Source organism: Macrobrachium rosenbergii, chromosome 24 (assembly GCF_040412425.1).
Source record: "Macrobrachium rosenbergii isolate ZJJX-2024 chromosome 24, ASM4041242v1, whole genome shotgun sequence".
In the NCBI taxonomy this organism is placed as follows: Eukaryota; Metazoa; Arthropoda; class Malacostraca; order Decapoda; family Palaemonidae; genus Macrobrachium; species Macrobrachium rosenbergii.
The window spans coordinates 35,799,051-35,821,636 of record NC_089764.1 but is presented as its reverse complement, the minus strand read 5'-3'; the positions used below and the strand labels follow the sequence as shown (position 1 = coordinate 35,821,636).

The window sequence follows — 22,586 nt, the reverse complement described above, 5'->3', positions numbered from 1 at the left end:
CTGCTTTACCATTGGATGAAAGGACTCATTTTCTAGTTGCTGCCAAGGCGGAGTCGTCTTGGTTGCCAGTGCCTTTACCTTAGTACAAGAACATTATGCTACCTGGCAGTATATGTTGAATGGGGATATGAAGGAAAAACTGGTTTTATAACACAGCAAAACTTGTATTCTTTCCATGAAAGAGAGGGGATGAAGCACAAGCAGTACCTGCAGGCTGGGCAGAGTGTGTGTGTGTGTGTGTGTGTATGTGGTGAGTTTTTAATGGGTGTTAGTAGGATCTGGTGAGACTGGAATTTCTGCAATTTTCAAATAAGGCAATGTATGGTTAATGGGTTTGTATAAAAAGGTATTGTGTTATAGAAATTAAAATATATTGTTATGTTCTTGAGTCTTTTTTGTTTTTCTCTCCAAGACATTTGCCTACTCTGTCTTTTTTTTTTATCTAAATTTTTGGATTTTTCTTAGCTAACGAATTTTTCGCGTAATGGGTGCCGTTTCTATCTTTACAATTTTGTTGGAGTTTTTATTCACAGAAATTTCACAACTTTCTGTGTTTCATTTGTGTAAGGTCTTGCCATAGTTCTAAGTACTGTAGTAGTGTCAATTTTCTAAGTTGTGTACTTTATTATGGCTGACAACATGGTTGTTGTATATGTTGTACGGAAGGCATAGTTACACCTTCCTAACTAGAGAGTAACTTATAAGAAAGCGTGCAAAGTTTATGAACATAAGGGTGGTATTGATGTGAAAGTGTGAAGTAGTAAATATGAAACTTTTACTTTAGGGTGCACTAAATATAAAGATTGAAGTATATTATAGGATTAAGATTGTATTGACATTAAGAAGCCGTACTGTGACTGAAGTTGTTGCATTATGGTATTTGTAATTTATAAAGATAACTCTTGATGAGGATGTTAATTTGTGTGATTAATTAGGATGTTACATTATCTTCTCCTGCGCTCAAGATTCTAATTTATTCTTTTATTTGCCAGTTTGGTTGCAGATGTGATTGTCTTCAACTCTCAGTATAACTTTGAATCCTTTCTGCGTGAAATACCTCGTCACTTGAAGTTGCAACCTGACCACCGTCCTGACGCTCATGCCATAACTCAGCAGATCAGAGAAAAGAGTCGGGTGAGCCACTTAGTTATTTGTGTTCAACTGTCAACATTCTCTACCTGAATTCAACAAGAATTGATGCTAGTAGAATTTATGTTAAAGAATTTTTAACCCCTCTGATTTGGTATAGTCTTCAAATTGTTTAGGTATCTGTGTTGCAATTGAGACTGAAATATTTTTAATTTACTATTTTCCTTGAATACCTGGTAGACAATGGTGAATTTTCAACTTAATTTTGTGTTGAAGAATTTGTTAATCAAACTGAGCAGGTTAAATTGAACATTTCAGTGATTTTTTGCTATGTATCTTTCCATCATTTCTTCCTAAAGTGGACACTGTAGTTTGGTACCACCTACGGAGAGCGTTGCATAGTACTGTGTACTGTAGATGGTATTTAAGGTTCTGTGCAGCATCTCTTTGGACCGAGCGACATTGTTTCCAGCATATTACTTTCCATTTGTTCCTTTTGATCTCTTTTTGGCTGGTTTTCTAACTATTTCAACTTGATCAAGTTTCCACCTCATTAATGGTTAAATCCATTAGGCGAGTTCTGTTAGTGTCTAGAGATGTGACTTAGTAATCTCAATAATCTAATTTATAACATTGATTATAATACTGTATAGGCCAAAGAAGAGTGGAAGATGAGTTTTATTTTTTATTTCAGGTCATCTTTTTTCCTGTTTGCATTGCACACAAAACAAGATCTCCAAAGGATGCTTTAGAACCACTCCACATCATATGGCCTCATAGATGGTAAGGAAGTGGGCTGTATTTTGGAAATTATTTTTCATATCAAGTGACTCATTTTTTCCTAACTCTCGAGAATGTAGGAGTCCCTCAGTTATCCAAAGGGTCATTATTCAAACTTACTGATTACCTGAACAAGTTCGGACATGGTGCAAATAGAGAAAAATTTTGGCGGCCACTGAATATCCAAAAGCTACTGACAAAAGGTATGGCAGAGCAAGATTTTCACATTTAACTTATTTTGTGATAAAATACTATAGTATTTTTTATTTTATTTATGATGGAAGTGAATGTTCTTCCAATTCAGAACTAGCAGCAATATAAATATAGTGGTTAAAAGATAGCTATAACTAAATTTATGTTAACAACTAACAGTCTGAAGTATGGAAGAGAAAAGTCTGTAAATGCAGTTATTTGTATTAAAAGCATTTCATATGTTTTTGGATGTCTAAGCTAAAAAAGGATGGAGTAACTTGTTATTAATTTAAAATGATTTAAATGATTTGAATGTGAGTCAAGAGGTAAAAGAAAACTTCTGAATAAAATGAGATATAAGTAACGCTGAGTGCCCTCACCTGGCTCCCAAACGCCCAGCGTCCACTCATAAGCGCACAACGTCAGTGACCAAAAGTCTGGCTCATCTTCCTGAGTGCATGATGCCACTTAACAAGCGCCCAGTGCCAACTCTTCAGTATCCGACACTCGCCTCTGAGCACCTAGTGCCCTCTCCCAGACATGTCTCTCCTATTCAGTCTGCTCAGAGACAACAGTCTCTGTTACCTTCAGATTAAGACGAAGCATCGTTGGCTTCGATTAAGTGACAGTTAGCTGAGATCATGAGCTTGTTGAAGAAAGCTCCTTCCACTTCCAAGACTTCCCATAATGCCATCCTGTCCCTGGTCTCCTGAGAAGAGGTCGATCAAGAATCTGCTCTCCTTCTTCCTATGCAGCTCTTCTACAGTATCTGAAGAAGAGAGAACTCTGGTGCTCCTTTACTACTAAGGGAGTCACACAGATGCACCGCAGAAATCGACCCTGTTATTTTCACCTCTGGACCACCATCACCTCTTCCCTGAGGGCACATTTAAGGAATTGCGTCTGACCTTTACAAAATATCAACGCAAGATCTGTTGACTCAATCCTCCAAGTGTCCCAAGGATTCGCCTGCCTTTGCGCCTAAGACGGTCTCTCCCCTCCAGCAGCAGCCCTTTCATGGAGGTAGACCCAGATCTAGATCTCAGTTTAGGACCCATTCCAATGTACGTTTCATGGCCAGGTCCATTAAGAAGGGCCTCAGCTGAGACAGTGCCAAAAAAAGTGAAAACAAAGTCCTTCATGCATCGGTAGGAGCCAGACTCCTGGAGTTTTGGGAAATGTGGCTGATCAGAGGAGCAGAGCCATGAATCATCAAGGTTCTGAAGGAGGGCTATGTCATCCCGTTCCTGGAGAGCCCACCATTAGTCACTTCTCCCATCGCATTGTCGGCTTACTCGAGAGGCTCAGAGAGACATTCGGCCCTTTTGTAGGAAGTGTCCTCCCTCCTCCAAAAGAAGGCCATAGAGGAAGTTGAGAACACCAACACAGAGGGCTTTTACAACTGTCTCTTTGTGGTTCAGAAAACATTTGGGGGCTGGAGGCCTGTCCTAGATGTAAGCGCCCTCAGTCATTTTGTCTAAAAGACAAAATTCAAGATGGAGATGAACCATTCAGTCCTTTCATCCATTCACCAGGGCAACTGGATGATAACATTAGACATGCAGGACACATACGTCCTACGTCCACATTCTGAGCCATCCAGACTTCAGAAAGTATCTAAGGTTTATCTTTCAGGACAAAGTATATCAGTTTCAGGCCCTTTGCTTCGGCCTTTTGACAGCCCCTCAAGTGTTCACTTGAGTCCTCACTCCTCTCTCAAAATGGCTCCACTGTAAGTCTGTATCTGGACAACTGGCTACTTCAATCCCTGTCAAAGGAAAAGTGCATGAAGGACTTGCACGAGGTTTAGCTTCTTACCAAGGAGCTGGGCCTTCTTATTAATCTACAGAAGTCTCAGTTGGCCCTGTCCCAAGAGATCCTCTGTTTGGGCCTTCAGATTGTCCACAAGTTTCTAGCCCTTTCTCCTTGCTCAGCTCAACAATTCGATGAGCCTGCTGGGGATGTTGGCATCCATAGAGATGTTTGCCGAACTAGGCAGACTGCATATGAGAGTTCTCCAATTCTTCCTAAAGGCCAACTGGGACAGGAAAACACAGCCGGACACTTAGGTGTTTACGATCACCCCAGAGATCAAAGCGGACCTGCAATAGTGGCTGTCTGAAGAAAGACTGTCAGAAAGGAAGTCCCTTCAGCCTCTGAGCTCTGATCTAGACTTTTATTCAGACACCTCGGACTTAGGCTGGGGAGCTCTACCGGGGAATCAGGAAGTATCTGGCATGTGGATGCCAGAGCAACAGTCTTCATATAAATGTCAGAGAACTGAAAGCGGTTCATCTAGGCCTTCAGTGTTTCTCGACCATGGTCCACAAGAAGACAGTGGTAGTCCATGCGGACAATACCACAGCCTTAGCATGTATCTGAAAATAAGGCGGCACTCATTCCTGTTCCTCTGCCAGGCAGCAAGAGATCTACTCCTGTGGGTGGATCAAAATCAAGGGACTCTGGTCACCCCGGTTTATCCAGGAGAAATACATTTTTTGGCTTACGAGCTGATCTGTCAGAAGCAGGTTCTTCCCACCGAATGGACCTTGGATCCCCTGGTCTGTCTAGATCTTTAGAAACTGTTGGGCAAGCCATCTTTGGACCTGTTTGCCACCTCCAAGAACCATTGTCTTCCTCTCTTTTGCTCTCCAGCCCTAGATCCTCTTGCTTGGGCAACAGACTGGTCCAATCTGGATGTGCACGTTTTTCCTCCCTTCAGCATGATCATGGAGGTGATAAAGAAATTTCAAGCCCACCACAACACCACTGTGACCCTCATAGCCCCGTTTTGGCTCCTGAAGGAGTGGTTCCCAGACCTTCTTCAGTTACTGGTAGATTTTCCAAGACCTCTTCCCTAAAAACTGTCTTTACTCAAACAACCCCACTTCAGAAGACACCACCAAGGGTTGTCCGCTCTTGCCCTGACAGGCTTCAGACTGTCTGCAAGCTTGCCAGAGAGAAAGGTTTTTCAGGGGGAGCTGCAGAGGCTGTTACACAATGCAGGAGAAGATCTTGTAGCCTCGTCTACCAGACCAACTGGGCAGTTTTCCGTCGACTGTGCCACAACCACAATGTCTCTTCTGAGACATCTGTAACACAGATTGATGATTTTCCTCCTATAGCTGAGGAATTCTAGGAATTTGTCTTCTTCCACCGTTAAGGGGTATCGAGCTATGCTTAGCTCAGTTTTTAAACAAAGAGGCCTGGATCTTTCATCAAACTCACATATTAATGACCTGATCAAGTCCTTTGATATGTCAAAACAGAGGAAGGATAATCTGGTCTGTTGGAACCTGGATGTAGTCTTGAAGTGGCTGACAGATCCTGCTTTTGAACCCCTTCGTTCTGCTTCTCTGAGGGACCTCATTCGTAGGTCACACTTCCTCTGCCTTAGCTACTGCGAAACACATTAGTGTAATTCAGGCCATAGGTAAAAGGGTAGGTTTTCCCAAGGGGATGTAGTTTGCTCCTTTACCCTAGGTTTTTTGGCAAAGAACGAGTACCCGTCCAAGCCCTGGCCTTGTTCTTTCACCATTAAGAATTTAATGGACATGCTTGGGTCTTGAGGAAGAAGAGAGAGTACTCTGTCCAGTCAGAGCTATGAGGTACTATCTGAGTAGGACAGAGAAGATCAGAGGTTCATCCAGTAACCTCTGGTGTTCAGTTAAGAACCCTTCTTGCAGTACCTTGGGACCGTTATCGGTGGCTGGCATGGTATTGGGTGAGGATTCATGGGAAGCACTCTTTTACTCCTACTGTCCTTTCACCTTGGTGTAAGGCTTTCTAGTTTTGGGGGAGCCTGGTGGTACAGTGTACCTGGAGTACCCACCAGTCGTAGTGGATGGGTTGTGGTGTTTTCAGAGTAGGTGACAGCACTGTTTGGTTGTTTTTAAATTTGGTACTGTGCCCAGGGCAAGGGCACTTTCATATGCTTTGATATCCATTAGGCCTATACTCCGCTGCAAAGCTCCCACTTAAGTAGAGGCGACCCACGGCTCAACCGCCGTGCCACTACAGGTCAAGATGGGCATCAACCAGAGGCAGTATTCACCTGCAGTAGCTCTCTTACCAGGTAAGGAAACAACAAGCATTGCCTTAATGTTTTGGAGTAGAATATATCCATATATCCTATCTCCATTCAGTGTGGGATTCAGCTATATAATTACTTGGTAAGTTACTTATATAAAAATGACATTTTCATAATAAAATTAAGTTTCATATATACTTGCCAAGTAATTACAGAATCGGAGCCCACCCTCCTCCCCTCTTATGAACATAAGGGAACAAACAAAATTGAGCTCACCTGCCAGATGTTTTCCCCGGGTGTTCTGATACTGGGCGGAACTTGTTACCTACACAAAAACAGTAGGAGTGCTACCATAAATTTTTAAAAGTGCTGCACGAGTAGAAACATTAGCTATGTAATTACGTGGTAAGTATATATGAAATTTAATTTTATTATGAAAATGTCATTTCACCATATTGATCATGGAGAGGATTGCTCTTCATTTGTCGCTAAGGTCGTCATCAGTTTGCAGCCATACATTTGAGGACGACCTGGGAACAGGATTCGCAAGTGATGACACATCACTATGACAGACTGTTCTTGTGGGATTTTGTAAAGCAATTTATTGAGTAATTTTTGCCATCAGCAGTCAAATCATTACGACCATAGCAATGTTTAAACTTAGTACCATAAACACAGTTTTGGATTGAAATGTGTCTGTAATTAGAACAGAAGTAGAGGGCTGTCATTTGCTAACAGCTCTCCATGGCAGCCAGCCAGCCAATCAGGTATTAGCTGTATTCTGTCTTGAGAAGAAAACTTTGCTCACGTAAAACTGACAATGACATAAGTGCATGGTTTTTTTAATACAGTATGTAGTTTTTGATAGTGTATGTATTTTAACTGATTACATAAAGAATAGAATTAATTCCGTCTCATTACTTTTGAGTGCAAAATTGTTGGTCCAGAGGTTCTTCAGCAACAAAAGAATTTTTTTTTTGCTTCAGAAGATATTTACTAACTGTGTTGACATACCTTTAAAACAAAATTCATCTCTTTAATCTCTTGAGGAATGTTAACCCTTAAACGCCGACTGGACGTATCGTACGTCGACTAAAACTGTCTGTCGGGTGCAGAGTGGACATACCATACGTTGACTACAAAAAATTTCAACCTTTGGTCAACTTTGACTTGACCGAAATGGTCGAAAAACGCAATTGTAAGCTAAAACTCTTACATTCTAGTAATATTCAATCATTTACCTTCATTTTGCAACAAATTGGAAGTCTCTAGCACAATGTTTCGATTTATGGTGAATTTTTTAAAAACTTTCCTTACGTCTGCGCGGTAACTCGGCCGAAAATTTCAGAAATTCTTTTGTCATTTTGTCGTCATTTTTGCACCATTTTATATTAGCTGTTACATAAAGTTTTGTATATGAAAATGTGCAAAATTTCATGTAAAATACAACAAAAAACAACCCATGGTTGTAGCTTTTATCAGTTTGGAAATATTTTCATATAAATCACGATAAGTGCCAAAATTTCAACCTTCTGTCAACTTTGACTCAACTGAAATGGTCGAAAAACACAATTGTAAGCTAAAACTCTTACATTCTAGCAATATTCAATCATTTACCTTCATTTTGCAACAAATTGGAAGTCTCTAGCACAATATTTCGATTTATGGTGAATTTTTGAAAAAAACTTTTTCCTTAAATCTGCGCGCCGTAACTCGGCCGAAAATCTCAGAAATTCTTTTGTCACTATGTCGTAATGTTTGCACCGTTTTATATTAGCCGTTACATAAAGTTTTATATATGAAAATGTGTACAATTTCATGTAGAATACAACAAAAAATAACTCATGGTTGTAGCTTTTATCAGTTTTGAAATATTTTCATACAAATCACGATGTGCCAAAATTTCAACCTTTGGTCAACTTTGATTCAACCGAAATGGTCGAAAAACGCAATTGTAAGCTAAAACTCTTACAGTCTAGTAATATTCAATCAATTACCTTCATTTTGCAACAAACGGGAAGTCTCTAGCACAATATTTCGATTTATGGTGAATTTTTGAAAAAATTTTTTTTCTTACGTCCTAGCGTTACGAATTCATGCATCATTTTGTGATAATATTTTCTCTGTGTTGCGTTGATCATTTTACAATTTGTTATATACCAAAATCATTGTAATTTAATGTACAATAGAAAGAAAAAAAGATAACTCATTAGCTTTAACCGTTTTGCTCACAGCGCGATTTGTATCAAATTATATATGAAATTTTTTTTTGCACTCATATATTTCAATATTTATATATGATATTTTTTTTCATTTCTGATGATTGCATACTAAACTTCAGGCAGTGACAAAAAAAGGAGCCAAAAATGAACTCTTAATCTTGAAAACAAAGCATGCTGTGATTTTTTTAAAAAACTTTTTTTCCGCTTCGGCTCTAACTCCCGAACGCCGCCAGCATACAGTAGACACTTTTGTAAATAGAGGCTCGGCGTTTAAGGGCTAAGCCATTTCTGTTAACCTGCTGGTCACACCCTTAATAGTCCACATGATTGACAACAATGAAATTTTTTTTTTTTTTTTTGTCTTCCAAAGATGTATTTCCTGTACTATACATTTTTTAAAACATTATGAACACACACACACATAGTGTGCGTATGTGCTAATACCTATTGGTTAAAGAGACTCAGATTAGCAGTATCTTTTCCTGAGAGAGAGAGAGAGAGAGAGAGAGAGAGAGAGAGAATCAGAGAGAGAGAGAGAGAGAGAGAGAGAGAGTTTTTGACTTCAAAAGATTTATTAGAGAGAGAGCATGAGAGAGAGAGAGAGAGAGATATTCATCTCTTTAATCTCTTGAAGAATGTTAATCAATTTCTGTTCCCTTCTGGTCACACCCCTTGTAGTCCACGTGACTGTCAACAACAAAACTTATGAGTTTGTTTTTTGACTTCCAAAGATTTATTACCGGTACTATACATTTTTAAACCATGAATACACACACACACAGTGTGTGCATGCATATGAGAGAGAGAAAGAGTTCTTTTTTCTTAAAATTTACCTAGGGTGTTATTGCTTTCACACCTGCTAGATTATTTAGTCTGTCAGAGTGAAATAGGCGTTATTGATTTAATATCACAATAACCAGTCCTATATAGAATTTCATATATTCAGAGCAATTGCTTAGCTACCCCTCTGTTGCTAACAAACCCATTTTTCTGGGCCCTTGCATCTAATATATATATATATATATATATATATATATATATATATATATATATATATATATATATATATATATATATATATATATGTATATGTATATGTATATGTATATATATATATATATATATATATATATATATATATATATATATATATATATATATATATATATATATATATATATATATATATATATATATATATATATATATATATATATATATATATATATATATATATATATATATATATTATATATATATATATTATATATATATATATATATATATATATATATATATATATATATATATATATATATATATATATATATATATATATATATATATATATATATATATATATATATATATACAATCTGCAGACCTCCAAGGAGGTGAAGTGTATCTCAAGGTGCTCGGGTTTCCACGAAACCTCAAGTTACCTCAACCAGCAACGCAAAGTCAGCTTCTCATTATGGTTCAGGCACACGAAAGAGGACAGGGTCCAAGCAGGAAGGTGCTTCCCCTCCACCTGCTGCTACTTGCCCAAGTACTAGGCCAGGGTCCCGTGAAGGTGTGGTTGAATCCAGGGTCCGCTCAACAAGAGCAGTGTCGAGGTCTCTCTTACAGTCGTCTCCCTGCCAGCAGGCTTCGGCCTCAGAGACGATTGGAGTACGTCGAAAGGACGGGGCAAGCTCTCATGCCCGAAAGTACGCAACCATTCTCCCCGGGTTGGTCCCCATTTGCGTGAGCAGGCCTGTCTGCCTACCAAGAGCCTTCAAGTACATTTGCGTGAGCCTCTGCCCTCTCCTGGGGACAGCCCCCTCCACGTTCGTGCAAGAGGAAGGAATCTCCTAGACCCGTGAAGCCATCACCACCGCAGGTTGGTGATCGCTCTCAGCCTGCCTCTTCTGCTGGGACTGTAGCTTCTGACAGGGCAGGTAAGGGTACTCACTCCCTCTCTCCTGTCCCCTTGACTTCCTGGGCGTATACCAGGAACTGCAAAGCAGACAGGAGGTCCCGTGACCGGGACTCTGTTTCCCGTCACAGCCCTACTGCAAGTACTTATGAGGCAGGCAAGATTCTTGGACCTACCTGCTCATATACCCAAGTAGTTGAGCAGGGAGCTGGGGGTTCTGGTGAGGTTTTCCTGTAATAGGGTACTCCGCCAGAATATCCCCATCTTATGTTTGATTGTAGAGAGTTAAAACGCAGTCAGAGAAATTGTTTTTGCATCTTCACAATTCTTCATGGATGTGCAATGTGATTATTGTCTTGGAAATAGCAAAGTTCTTCTGTAGGATTTAGACAAACTCCATAGCAGGTTTTCTTGTATTCTAAAAAAGGTTTTTTGTACAGCAGAATACAATGGTCTACACAGGATGGCTTCCCATGTTGATCTCTTATCTAAGCTTTCATACTTTTACATAGCAAGACTACGATTTACACACACACGAACACACACATGACCTCGTTCCAAGGATTCTCACGGTTTACGTAACAGCCTACAGCTCCGACCAAAAAGAGGACGCTGAGTTTATGCGGACATATGCTGACATATGCTGACATAGTGTCTCTAAAACACTACACAGGTATTTATTGATGACGTTCGCGTCTGGGTTGACCAAACTGTGATTTCACAACAGCACTCTTCTCATGTGCTACACAGATATATATTCTTCTGTTAATGGAATTATGATACCATTTTTCCTTATTATGTCATACTGAAATATGACACTCCCACCTGCAGGGGAAAGTGTTGAGAGAGGACTGTGGCTTGGAAGGACTTGAGGGTCCTCTGCCCCAGGACACAGATTCCCCTCTAGATACAGAGGACTTTTTCGGAGATCGCACATTGATTCCTCAACACAACGATCTTGGGGAAGGAACCTTGGTTACATCCATCAACTGCCCTTCCAGCCTCAAAGGTTACTGGGGTCCTAAGAAGGAACCCAGAGCCTCTCTAGGCTTGCCTTGGTTCTCGCTTGCTGAGGGTGTACTGGATCAGCTTAACACACTTGTCTGTGGGAAGGAGAGTTCCCTCTGATCCAATTACTAGGCCAAGCTACTTCCTCCGCCTCTGCCTCACCAGAAGAAATATTACACATCCTCGACAGAGCCTCTGTCGACGAAACAGGTCAACCCGGACTTGGTTCACCTAGCTCTGGGTCTCTTGCTGCAGCATCTTGGGGCGGAAGATGTAGTCTTCACACAACAAGAAGCAGTGAGCCTGGAAGCCACTGCCATGGCAGCCTCCTAGGCAGTCTCCTGGCTGGACATGTGGTCCCTCACAGTGTCCAAGGTTCTGGCCTCCGGGGCGTCCATCAACCCCACAGGGGACTCAACCTTCGGGAGGCTGTTCCAATCTGGTGGTAGGGCTATCACCTACCTGGCCCACCAGATGGCAAATCTTTGGGCCAACTTGTGCTTAAGAAGATAGACGCTGCCCTAACTCGAGTCACCAAGCAAGTTGGCCCAGACTCGGCTTTGGCTCTGCGAAATGGACTGGTGCTGGGTTCTGCCTCCCTCTTTTCTCGAGAAGAAATAGATACTGCGGTGAACAAGATTTGCGTCAAGGATAACGACCAACTTGTCCACCAGGTAATGATGAAGCGTGTTGCTACGGCCTAACCTTTCGGTTCAGCTAGCAGTTCCTCGGGCCCTGAGAAGTCCCAGGCTTTGAAGGGTGCTCAAGAAACAACCTAGCCTTCTTCTGCCCCTGCCAAGAAAGGTGCACAGTTGTGCCCCTGTCCTCCACCTTTCCAGCCCAGTAAAGGGAAGGGAAGCAAGGGAAAGAAGAAGAGAGGAAATTGCTAGGGTCGGCGTTCCCTCCACAACCTGCCGTCAGTGGGTTGTTGCCTGTCGAACCATTGGGCAACATGGCGGTGATACGGAGCTGAGACCTGGGTAGTAGATGTCCTTCGGTAGGGTTATCTGCTTCCCGTCTAGTCTTGCCCACCCCTTATCGACTCTCCGGTCCACTTCCATTCCTATGTACTTGGCTCGCGGAAGGATCTTGCACCCCAGGAGTGGATTGCAGTGATGCTAAGCAAACGCATTGTAGAAGTCGTGAAAGATCGATCCCCAGGCTTTTACAGCCAAATCTTTCTTGGGGAGAAAGAATCAGGGGGGTGGCAGCCAGTCATCAATCTCTCTCCCCCGAGCCTATTTGTTTGCCAGACTCGGTTCAAGATGGAAATGGCTCGTTCAGTGCTCACTTTCATCAGGGAGAATGACTTCATGCTTATGATGGACCTGAAGACTTGTATTTCCAAATACCCATCCATCAGCCCTCTCGCAAGTACCTTCGCTTTGTCCTTGATTCCAGTTCAGGGCACTTTTGTATTGGGCTCTCAACCTCTCCCCAGGTGTTCATGTGAGTGTTCACCCTTGTGTCAGCTTGGGCCCATTTGCACGGGATGTGTCTGTTGAGGTATCTCAACAATTGGCTGATATTTGTGAAGTCTTGTGTACTTTTGCTCCAAGACAGGGATTGCCTTTTCGAGTTTTGCTGCAACCTGGGTGTCGTGATGAATCTCAAGAAGTCCGATCTCACACCCAAGCAGAGGATAAAGTACCTGGGCTTGCTGATAGATATGGCAGCAGCAAGAGTCTACCCCTCGGATTCTCATATCAGCAGGTTCAGGAAGGCAGCGCAAAAGTTCCTGTCCTGGCAGGAACAACCAGCATGGCAGTGGCAGGTTGTCCTTGGTCACCTGTCATCCTTGGAGAAGCTGGTCCCTCATGGGCAGCTTCACCTTAGTTCTCTCCAGTAGAGAATGAAGGAGTTCTGGTCTCTGGCGTGGGATCTTCCATCATTTCCCATCCCTTTCCTGTAGAGGGCAAGACAGAACTTAGCCTGGTGGCTGGATGACAGGAACCTTGTAATAGGAGCGTCCCTGCATTCTCCCCCTCCCGAGATGCTTCTGTTCTCGGATGCTCAGACCGAGGGATGGGGCGCACACCTGAAGGAGTTGCTGATTTCAGGTGTGTGGAACCGAGATGACAGGCACCTTCACATCAATATCCTGAAACTCAAACTGGCTTTCTAACCCCCCCAAGAGTTTTGGGATCGAGTCGTGGGATACATGGTGGTGTTGATGAGCAACAACATTGCAGTAGTGGCATACATCAACAAGCAAGGAGGCCTAGTGTGTCTCTTGCTGCACCAGTTGACACTGCAGGTGCATGAGTAGGCGATAGCCCACTCGCTAGAACTGTCAGCCATGTACATTCCAGGCAAGAGGAACGTAGTGGCAGACAAGTTCAGTCGCCGGGGTCAAGTGATAGGGACAGAGTGATCCCTTCACATGGACGTCATGGAAAGGCTATTCGATCTTTGGGGCTCCCATTGATCGATCTGTTTGTCACCCGGCACAACAGGAAGCTCCAGGTGTTTTGCTCCATCATCCCTGACCCATTGGCTGCAGCAAAGGATGCCTTCCAACACTCGTGGGACAACTTAGATGCCTATGCTTTTCCACTGTTCTGTCTCCTCCATCTGGTAATCAACAGGGTGATGATCACCAGGAACCTCAGAATGACCTTGGTGGCTCCCAAATGGCCACATGCCACCATGGTATCCGGACCTGCTAGCTCTTCTCATCGAGGCACCAAGAGAGGTTCACCCCTGACACAACCTGCTGTGTCAGCTGCACGTGGAACTGTTTCATCAATCCATGGAGTTGCTTGAACTTCACAGCTGAAGACTATCCAGTATCTCTTGCAAGTGAGAGGCTTTTCTTGCCACACAACAACAGAGATGTATGGATACCTGCGACAGTCCTCTGCCTCACTCTACCAAGGGAAATGGGCCATCTTCTGTGGTTGGTGTCCAGTTGGAGCTACTATTCAGCAGGTAGCGGATTTCCTTGTCTTCCTTCACTGAGAGAAGCTTCTCTCTGTCTCACTGTTAAGGGCTATAGGGCCCCCCTGGGCCTAGTCCTATGCCTGAGAGGCATGGATATCTCCTCCTTGCTGGAGATATCATTGCTGATGAAGAGCTTCGAAAGGGAACTCAGGCCCCCTGCGTGAGATGTGACTCTAGTACTCAGGAACCTGAATCATGCACTGCACGAGCCCTTACGAGAGTTGTCAGACACGGATCTGACCCTCAAGACCATTTTCTTGCTTGCTCTGGCACTGGCGAAGAGAGTAGATGAACTGCACAGACTTTCCTTTGAAACACTCAAGGGGATGGGGATTGGTTACGCTTGATTTCATCCCAGACTTCGTAGCGAAGACTCAGAATCTGTCAGTCCCTGACACCAGATTTGAGTCCTTTATGATCCCTTCCCTAGAGGACTTTGTAGGTGATAATTTAGACAAGATGCTACTATGTCCTGTTAGCGTGCTGCAGTGCTATCTGAAGTTAACTCGCCATCTCCAGAGTGAGTGTCAACAACTTTTCATTAGCACTGGCTCGACCAAGAAAGAGGTGTTCAGGAACACTATCCCTTTCTGGCTTTGAGAGACAATCAAACTGGTGTACTCTGTGTCAGATGAGGAGGACTCCAGTATGTTCCGGGCAAGAGCTCACGAGGTCAGGGCCATTGCTCTGTCCCTCACATTCATGAAGAATCTGTCGGTTCCTCAGGTTCTGAAGGCAGGGGTGTGGTCGCAACAGACCACTTTCACCTCCTTCTACCTTCAGGATATTGCCCACAAGTCCCTGGACATATTTTTCTGTGATCTTGTGGTGGCTACTTAACAAGTTGTGTAGGAAAACAAGTTGTGTAGCTCACCCAGCTCCTCTAAGAGGACAGGTATCATCTTGCCTAAGATGTACAGTTGTGGATGAGAGCGAATGTGTGTGTGTGTGTGTGTGTGTGTGTGAGAGAAAGTGTGACTGGTCCTCCTCCCCTCCCTCTTTCCCTCAACCTTAACCCCCCAGCGGGCAGAGGGTAGGTTATCGAGCCGTCATGTCGCTGGAATGGGCCACAGTGCAGGTGAGTTTCTATAACTGAATAACCATTCTATAATCTATTGATGTATAGAAGCAACCCTTTCCCTCCTTCCCTCTCCTTAGCAAGAGGGGAGAGGGACAGACAATGCAAATCCATTGCTTATACATGGCCTTTCCATTGTCTCCGACACAAGATTCCACCTAACCTTTTTATTCAAGAAAGTGCCCAGAAGTCTGCCAATTGAACATACAGTTCCTATACTTTGTTCAGTGGTCAGAGGCACTGTCCTCTTCCTCGCCCCCTCGACCAGGAAGAGGACCTAGGTATGGCAAACCACCAGTCAGTTCAGAGACTTACTCAGCTTCCTCCCTCCAAGAAGCAAGTCTTCCCATATAAAAACTGAGGGTTTGTATGTTGTGGAGGAACAAATGACAAATTTTTAAAGTATTTTGTATTTTTCCTAACTATACAAACCTGAGGTCTTTATAGTTAAATGCCCACCTCATGCCATCCCTCATTGTGATACCTGGGCCGAAGGTAAAGTGACACTCTACTGACCCAGTTGTTTGGTAGTTAACTACCATACCACCGTGTTAAAAGTTTAACGGCTGGTTCCAGCTGCGCTAAAGGTAATTCCTGTATAAAGACCTCAGGTTTGTATAGGTAGGAAAAATACAAATTACTGTACTGTAAAAATTTGCCATTTTTCTTTGTTTTTTATTTTAATTATCAGTAATGTTAATGATTTGCAGGTTAGTATACAGTGTACTGTACAGATATTTTATTCATAAATTTATAATCCTACGCTAACTTAAACATGAAATGAGAGAATTTTATACTAACTTGGCATATGGCTAGCAAAATAAGTCATAGTGTTTTGATTCAAAAATAACCTTGGCCTACATAAGATTAGCCCAGCCTGGACGATATTTACCAAATTCTTGACTCGAACATTACATGATTTTTGGGGCAAAAAAAGTGGGTTGAACATTTCACAAGTATATACTGTACTGTATACTGTACAGCATACATAGGCATCCATGTTTTTGTCAGTGTTTTTAATTAAGTGTACAAAATGTTATTACAGTGTACCAAGTTATTTACTTTAAAAGTTTTGATATTCTAAAGTGTATTAGGAAGCTTAATTACAAAGAAGGAATAATTTTTAAGGTGTTTACTTGGAAGATTCACTGTGGGGGCCCAATTATTGGAACCTGCTGAGTTTTTTATTACATATATTGCTTCACTGATTTCTATACTCAACATGGAAGAAAATAGTGTCCTTGACTTGCACATTTTACTTCTCAAGGCCCTTGCTTAATTGGCTCTGATGATTAAGGTTTTCATTTGTGTTGATTCTGAAAGTATGGTACTGTATGTGGTTTAGAAAACTCACCCAGGTAATGTCTATGGCATCTTAAGAATAGTTTATCAAGGTACCACAGTTACCCTATAAAGTACACTCGATGCATTTAGAAGAATGGTAACATAGGTTTTTATTGAAAAGTTTTTTCATACAAAGGTAAATTTATTGAAATTCTTTTTTATAATCTTTATTTTCAGGGAACATGACAAAGACCCTGACACCATGTTTCAAGTTCTTTACCAGCTTGTAGAGGCTGGGTTGAATTTCCGTTTGTCTGTTCTTGGTCAGTCGTATTCTGAAAATCCACCTGTATTTGCTGAGGCACGCCAAAGATTAGCCAACTACATAACGCATTGGGGTTATGCAGAAAACAAGGAAAAGTAAGTTTATTTTTTTTAATGGTTGAGAAATTTTAAACAAATTGAAATCCTCAAAGTAAATATACTGAATACAGGCAGTCCCCGGTTTACGACGGTTCCGGCTTACGACGTTCGAGGTTACGCGCTTTTCAAATATATTCATCAGAAATTATTTCCCGGCTTCTGACGCATGTTCGGGTTACGACGCGTCGTCGCCGATCCGACGGAAGAAATATGGCCCCAAAACGGCAGAATAATCATAATTTGAAGGTTTTTTTATTTAAAACTCAATAATAATGCAGTTTACACCGTTTTCAATGCACCCAGAGCATTAAAAGTAAGGTTTTCTTATGATTTTCAATGATTTTCCGGCTTACGACGATTTTCGGGTTATGACGCGGCACAAGAACGGAACCCCCGTCGTAAACCGGGGACCGCCTGTATTTGGAAAATATGGGTACTAGTAAAATTTTCTTATGTTGTAACAGGAAGGAAAACACTAGCAATTACAGCATACAAGTTGTATAATTATATGTATGTCTCCATTATAAAAGTGTCCAACAAAAATTATTTAACTTTCCATGTATCTTTCAGTATAACTTCTTTACGATAGCATAGTGCCTTACTAAATTTGACTGGATATAATAGGTATAATAAATATAATAGATAAAGTAGATATAGTAAATTTGATTGGATATAATAGATTTGATTGGATATAGAAGATTTTAACCACTGCCCTAGAAATTGTGTTAGTAATTAATCGTGTACTTTGCACACACTTACGCCTGATACTGTAGGGAGGCAAATTTGCTTCACATTTCCTTCATGCTTTAAACATCTGTTAGTACAGAATATATTGCACATTTTCCCCATCAAAATAAAATTCTCAGTTTGTTGGTTATAAAACTGAAAATAAATTAGTAATCTGTCAGCAACCAGCCCTAAGCTCAGACAAACTTATTGAGCTCTTTGGTTAGGGGATATAAAACTCATAAAATCACTACTACCTCAAAAGTATGTAAGTTCTCCAGTATGTGTCATTCTTGAAGTAAACCAGGAGTGCAAAAAATCCCTGAGGAAAGTAGAAATAAATGACGCACGTGAGTTGTAAGTGAGCATAGTAGACGCACGTGAGTTGAAAGTGAGCATAGTAACAAATTAAAGTTGTAGAGGAAGTATCCAATGTAAAGTTGTTAATGGTGGGTGTTGATGATAGATAACGTATTTTGCAGTTTTAGAATATATATAGTTACTTAGTTGGATACTGCTTGTTATTCAACCTAAGTATGAAAAAATGCAATACTCTCTATTTTAAAAGGTATTGATGTGACATTCCAAATATAGTCAACCAAAAAAGGATAAGATTTGACAGAATCCCATTTTTGTTATAGAATGGTGGCATGGTAAGTTATATTTATTCTCAACCTAGAACAAATTGGTAACTCCAGCCCTGTATATTGGTACTGTGTGCACATTGTTCTTGTTGAATTACCTCATAATTTTAGTTGCTGAGGTGTGCATGAAAATAAGATGTAGATTTAATCATTACAATGGCTGTAGTTGAAGTGATTAAACTATATTTAAAAAAACCCAAGAATTGTTTATTTATCAGGTTTTTGTATGGTATAACATTCTCAAGAAATTGTTTTCTGTTTTCAGATATTGGGAAGTGTTACACACAGGAGATGTAGTGGTGTCAACAGCTCATCACGAATTCTTTGGAGTTGCCATGTTAGAAGCAGTTGGAGCAGGGTGTTTCCCTCTATGCCCTAATCGTCTAGTGTATCCTGAGATTTTTCCACAGGTATACTTAATTTTCCTCTGGATTTCTTATTATATTTACTAACTCTTTTGCTGCCTAAAGTTCATATTAAACTCATTGATTTCAGTATGTTCACGATCACTGCTAAACTAGTACATATAGTTTGTTTAAATGAAAACCCAAGACTAAAAAAAATTCCCATTTCATATATACAAAATGTTTGAACAGAGAAAATAAGCACCTCTTAAGTTAGGAACAAATTAAAATAGAATAAATTAATTAAAAAATGTACAGATATGTTCTCTTTAATTTTCATTTTCTTTTGAAAAGTGGAGGTTAATTGTACATTGCCATAGTCACTAACCTTTTTTAGGCAACTCTACCATGGGCAAGATACCCTCAGTTACTAAGTAGCCTCCAGTACAGTTGCTTAGGTAATTTGCACATAATACTTTTTTTAAACAATACTATTGATTAAAACAATAAGTAGTCATTAGTGCAGTACTTTGCTTTTTTATTTTTTATAGAACTTTAACAACTTGAAATTCATAGTCTCTGAGAGCACCCACTTAGGGCTGACCTATCTTGGTCTTAAGTAGTTGGTCTGAACCACTTGGTGAGTTAGGTAGGCTTTTTATTTTATATCTTCTTTTTTCACTCCATACCCACTCAGATTTGTCCTTTAAATGACAATGCCTGCACAAAGTTTAGTATGTTTATGGACATGCTGATAACATGGAGGTTGAGGTTGGTTGGCCTGCCTCCTTACCTCTATAACTCAATTAACTGATGTGGTTGAGTTAGGTGAAAGTTTGGAGTCAAGCGCAGCGCCTAGTGCTGCGTCCAATTTTGACAGACTGAGAACTGTTGAGGAAGAAGGAGCATTTTGATATCGAGATATGAGCCTTAGGGCAGCTTGTTTGAGAGCTTCTTGGTAGGCTTGGGAAATTAGCTATTATTAACTTTTGTCTGTTCCCTGATGAAAAAAATTTAATACAAATGTTGATGACCACTGCATTGAAATTTAAAATTCTGAGGACTCTTTCCCCTCAGGTAATTCTGACACACACAAGACTAAAACCTTATGAAAGTGAAAAGTATGAAAATAGGAGAAAATAAGATGCTTGTCCCAACCTTGTTACATTTTGACTCCCTTTCTGAGAACCATAATTGGTCAAAATTCTTATTTCCCACAACTGGAACACGCTACGCTAAGTTATGTATACCTTAGTTTAACCAGACCACTGAGCCGATTAACAGCTCTCCTAGGGCTGGCCCGAAGGATTAGGCTTATTTTACGTGGCTGAGAACCACTTGGTTACCTAGCAACGGGACTTACAGCTTTATTGTGGAATCCGAACCACATTACAAAGAGAAATGAATTTCTATCACCAGAAATAAATTTCTCTAATTCTTCACTGGCCGGTCGGAGAATCAAATGTGGGCCCAGCAAAGTGCTAGCCGAGAACGATACCAACCTGTCCAATGAGGAACAAGTGAGTATTACTGCTTAAACTGAAAAATTCTTGTTATGAAGATGGCCATGAAAATGATGGTTGGTAGAATGAGCCTTGATTCAACAGTCAGAAAACTTCTTGTCAATTGCTAAAATCGGTACCGTAAATGTCTGTCACTGAAAACGACACAGTGAACGCCATTCAAGAAACAATTGTTATGCCAAACAACGAAAATGAAGCAATCAGTAAAGACTTCCTTATGAAAAGATATGGTAACATATAAAAAAATACATATAAAAATATAACATGTAAAAATATACAGCATCTTAAGTAAAAAAAAATGAATAAAGGTAACAAAACAAGTTGAGTAGGAACTACCTACCATTAAAAATAAAAATATCTAAATGAATAGAAAGAGCAAATGGGAAAGAGAGGTAAGATCACCACTATGTAGTTTATACAGTAAACCCCCCATATTCGTGTTCTCACGATTCCTGGATTTGTCTATGGAACATATATACACATTATTCGCGGAAAATTCGCCTATTCTCGAGATTTTTCACTGGGAAATATTCGCTAATTACTGTATTTTCATATTTTCATGACTAAACACACTTTTTGTGATGAAACTATTAACCCTTAAACGCCGAGCCTCTATTTACAAAAACGTCTCCCGTATGCCGGCAGCGTTCGGGAGTTAGCGCCGAAGTGGAAAAAAAGTTTTTTTAAAAAAATCACAGCACGCTTAGTTTTTAAGATTAAGAGTTCATTTTTGGCTCCTATTTTTGTCATTGCCTGAAGTTTAGTATGCAACCATCAGAAATGAAAAAAATATCATTATCGTATATAAATATTGAAATATATGACAGCGCAAAAAAAAATCTTCATATATAATTTTATACAAATCTTGCTGTGAGCAAAATGGTTAAAGCTAACGGATTATTTTTTTTTCTTTGTATTGTACACTAAATTGCGATGATTTTGGTATATAACAAATTGTAAAACGATCAAAGCAACACAGAGAAAATATTATCACAATATGATGCATGAATCCGTAACGCACGGACGTAAAAAAATGTTTTTTTAAAAAATTCACCATAAATCGAAATATTGTGCTAGAGACCTCCCGTTTGTTGAAAAATGAAGGTAATTGATTGAATATTACTAGACTGTAAGTGTTTTAGCTTACAATTGCAGTTTTCGACCATTTTGGTCGAATTAAAGTTGACCGAAGGTCGAATTTTTTCTATTTATTGTAATTTATATGAAAATATTTCCAAACTGATAAAAGCTACAACCATGAGTTATTTTCTGTTGTATTCTACATGAAATTGCACACATTTTCATATATACAACTTTATGTAACAACTAATATAAAACGGTGCAAACATTACGACATAGTGACAAAAGAATTTCTGAGATGTTCGGCCGAGTTACAGCACGGACGGAAGGAAAATGTTTTTTTAAAAAATTCACCATAAATCGAAATATTGTGCTAGAGACTTCCAATTTATTGCAAAATAAAGGTAAATGATTGAATATTACTAGAATGTAAGAGTTTTAGTTTACAATTGTGTTTTTTGACCATTTTGGTTGAGTTAAAGTTGACCGAAGGTTGAAATTTTGGCAGTTATCATGATTTATGTGAAAATATTTCAAAAGTGATAAAAGCTACAACCATGAATTATTTTCTGTTGTATTCTAAATGAAATTGCGCACATTTTCATATATAAAAGTTTATGTAACGACTAATGTAAAACGATGCAAACATTATGACAACGTGATTTAAAGAATTTCTGAGATGTTCGGCCGAGTTACGCTGCGCAGATGTAAGGAAAAAGTTTTTTTTGTCAGAAATTCACCATAAATCAAAATATTGTGCTAGAGACTTCCAGTTTGTTGCAAAATGAAGGTACATGATTGAATATTACTAAAATGTAAGAGTTTTAGCTTATAATTGCGTTTTTTTACCATTTTGGTCGAGTTAAAGTTGACCGAAGCTTGAAATTTTGGCAGTTATCGTGATTTATTTGAAAATATTTCAAAACTGATAAAAGCTACAACCACGAGTTATTTTCTGTTGTATTCTACATGAAATTGCGCACATTTCCATATATAAAACTTTATGTAACGACTAATATAAAATGGTGCAAACATTACGACAACATGATGAAAGAATTTCTGGCGCGGACGTAAGGAAAAAGTTCTTTTCAAAAATTCATTATAAATCAAAATATTGTGCTAGACACTTCCAATTTGTTGCAAAATGAAGATAAATGATTGAATATTACTGGAATGTAAGAGTTTTAGCTTACAATTGCATTTTTTTACCATTTCGGTTGAGTCATAGTTGACAGAAGGTTGAAATTTTGGCAGTTATCGAGATTTATATGAAAATATTTCCAAACTGATAAAAGCTACAAC

At 40.0% G+C, this 22,586-nt stretch overlaps 1 protein-coding gene across 2 annotated transcripts in view; it reads left to right on the top strand.

Moving 5' to 3' along the window:
* The window catches only part of LOC136852019 (uncharacterized), a 148,873-nt gene that overhangs the window by 114,984 nt on the left and 11,303 nt on the right, over positions 1–22,586 (top strand). For both annotated transcript variants that reach the window (XM_067126487.1, XM_067126486.1), the window contains exons 9-12: positions 993–1,134; positions 1,784–1,872; positions 16,782–16,964; positions 18,603–18,747. In XM_067126487.1, coding sequence (XP_066982588.1) covers positions 993–1,134; positions 1,784–1,872; positions 16,782–16,964; positions 18,603–18,747 — 559 coding nt within the window. The remainder of the gene's footprint in view (positions 1–992; positions 1,135–1,783; positions 1,873–16,781; positions 16,965–18,602; positions 18,748–22,586) is intronic.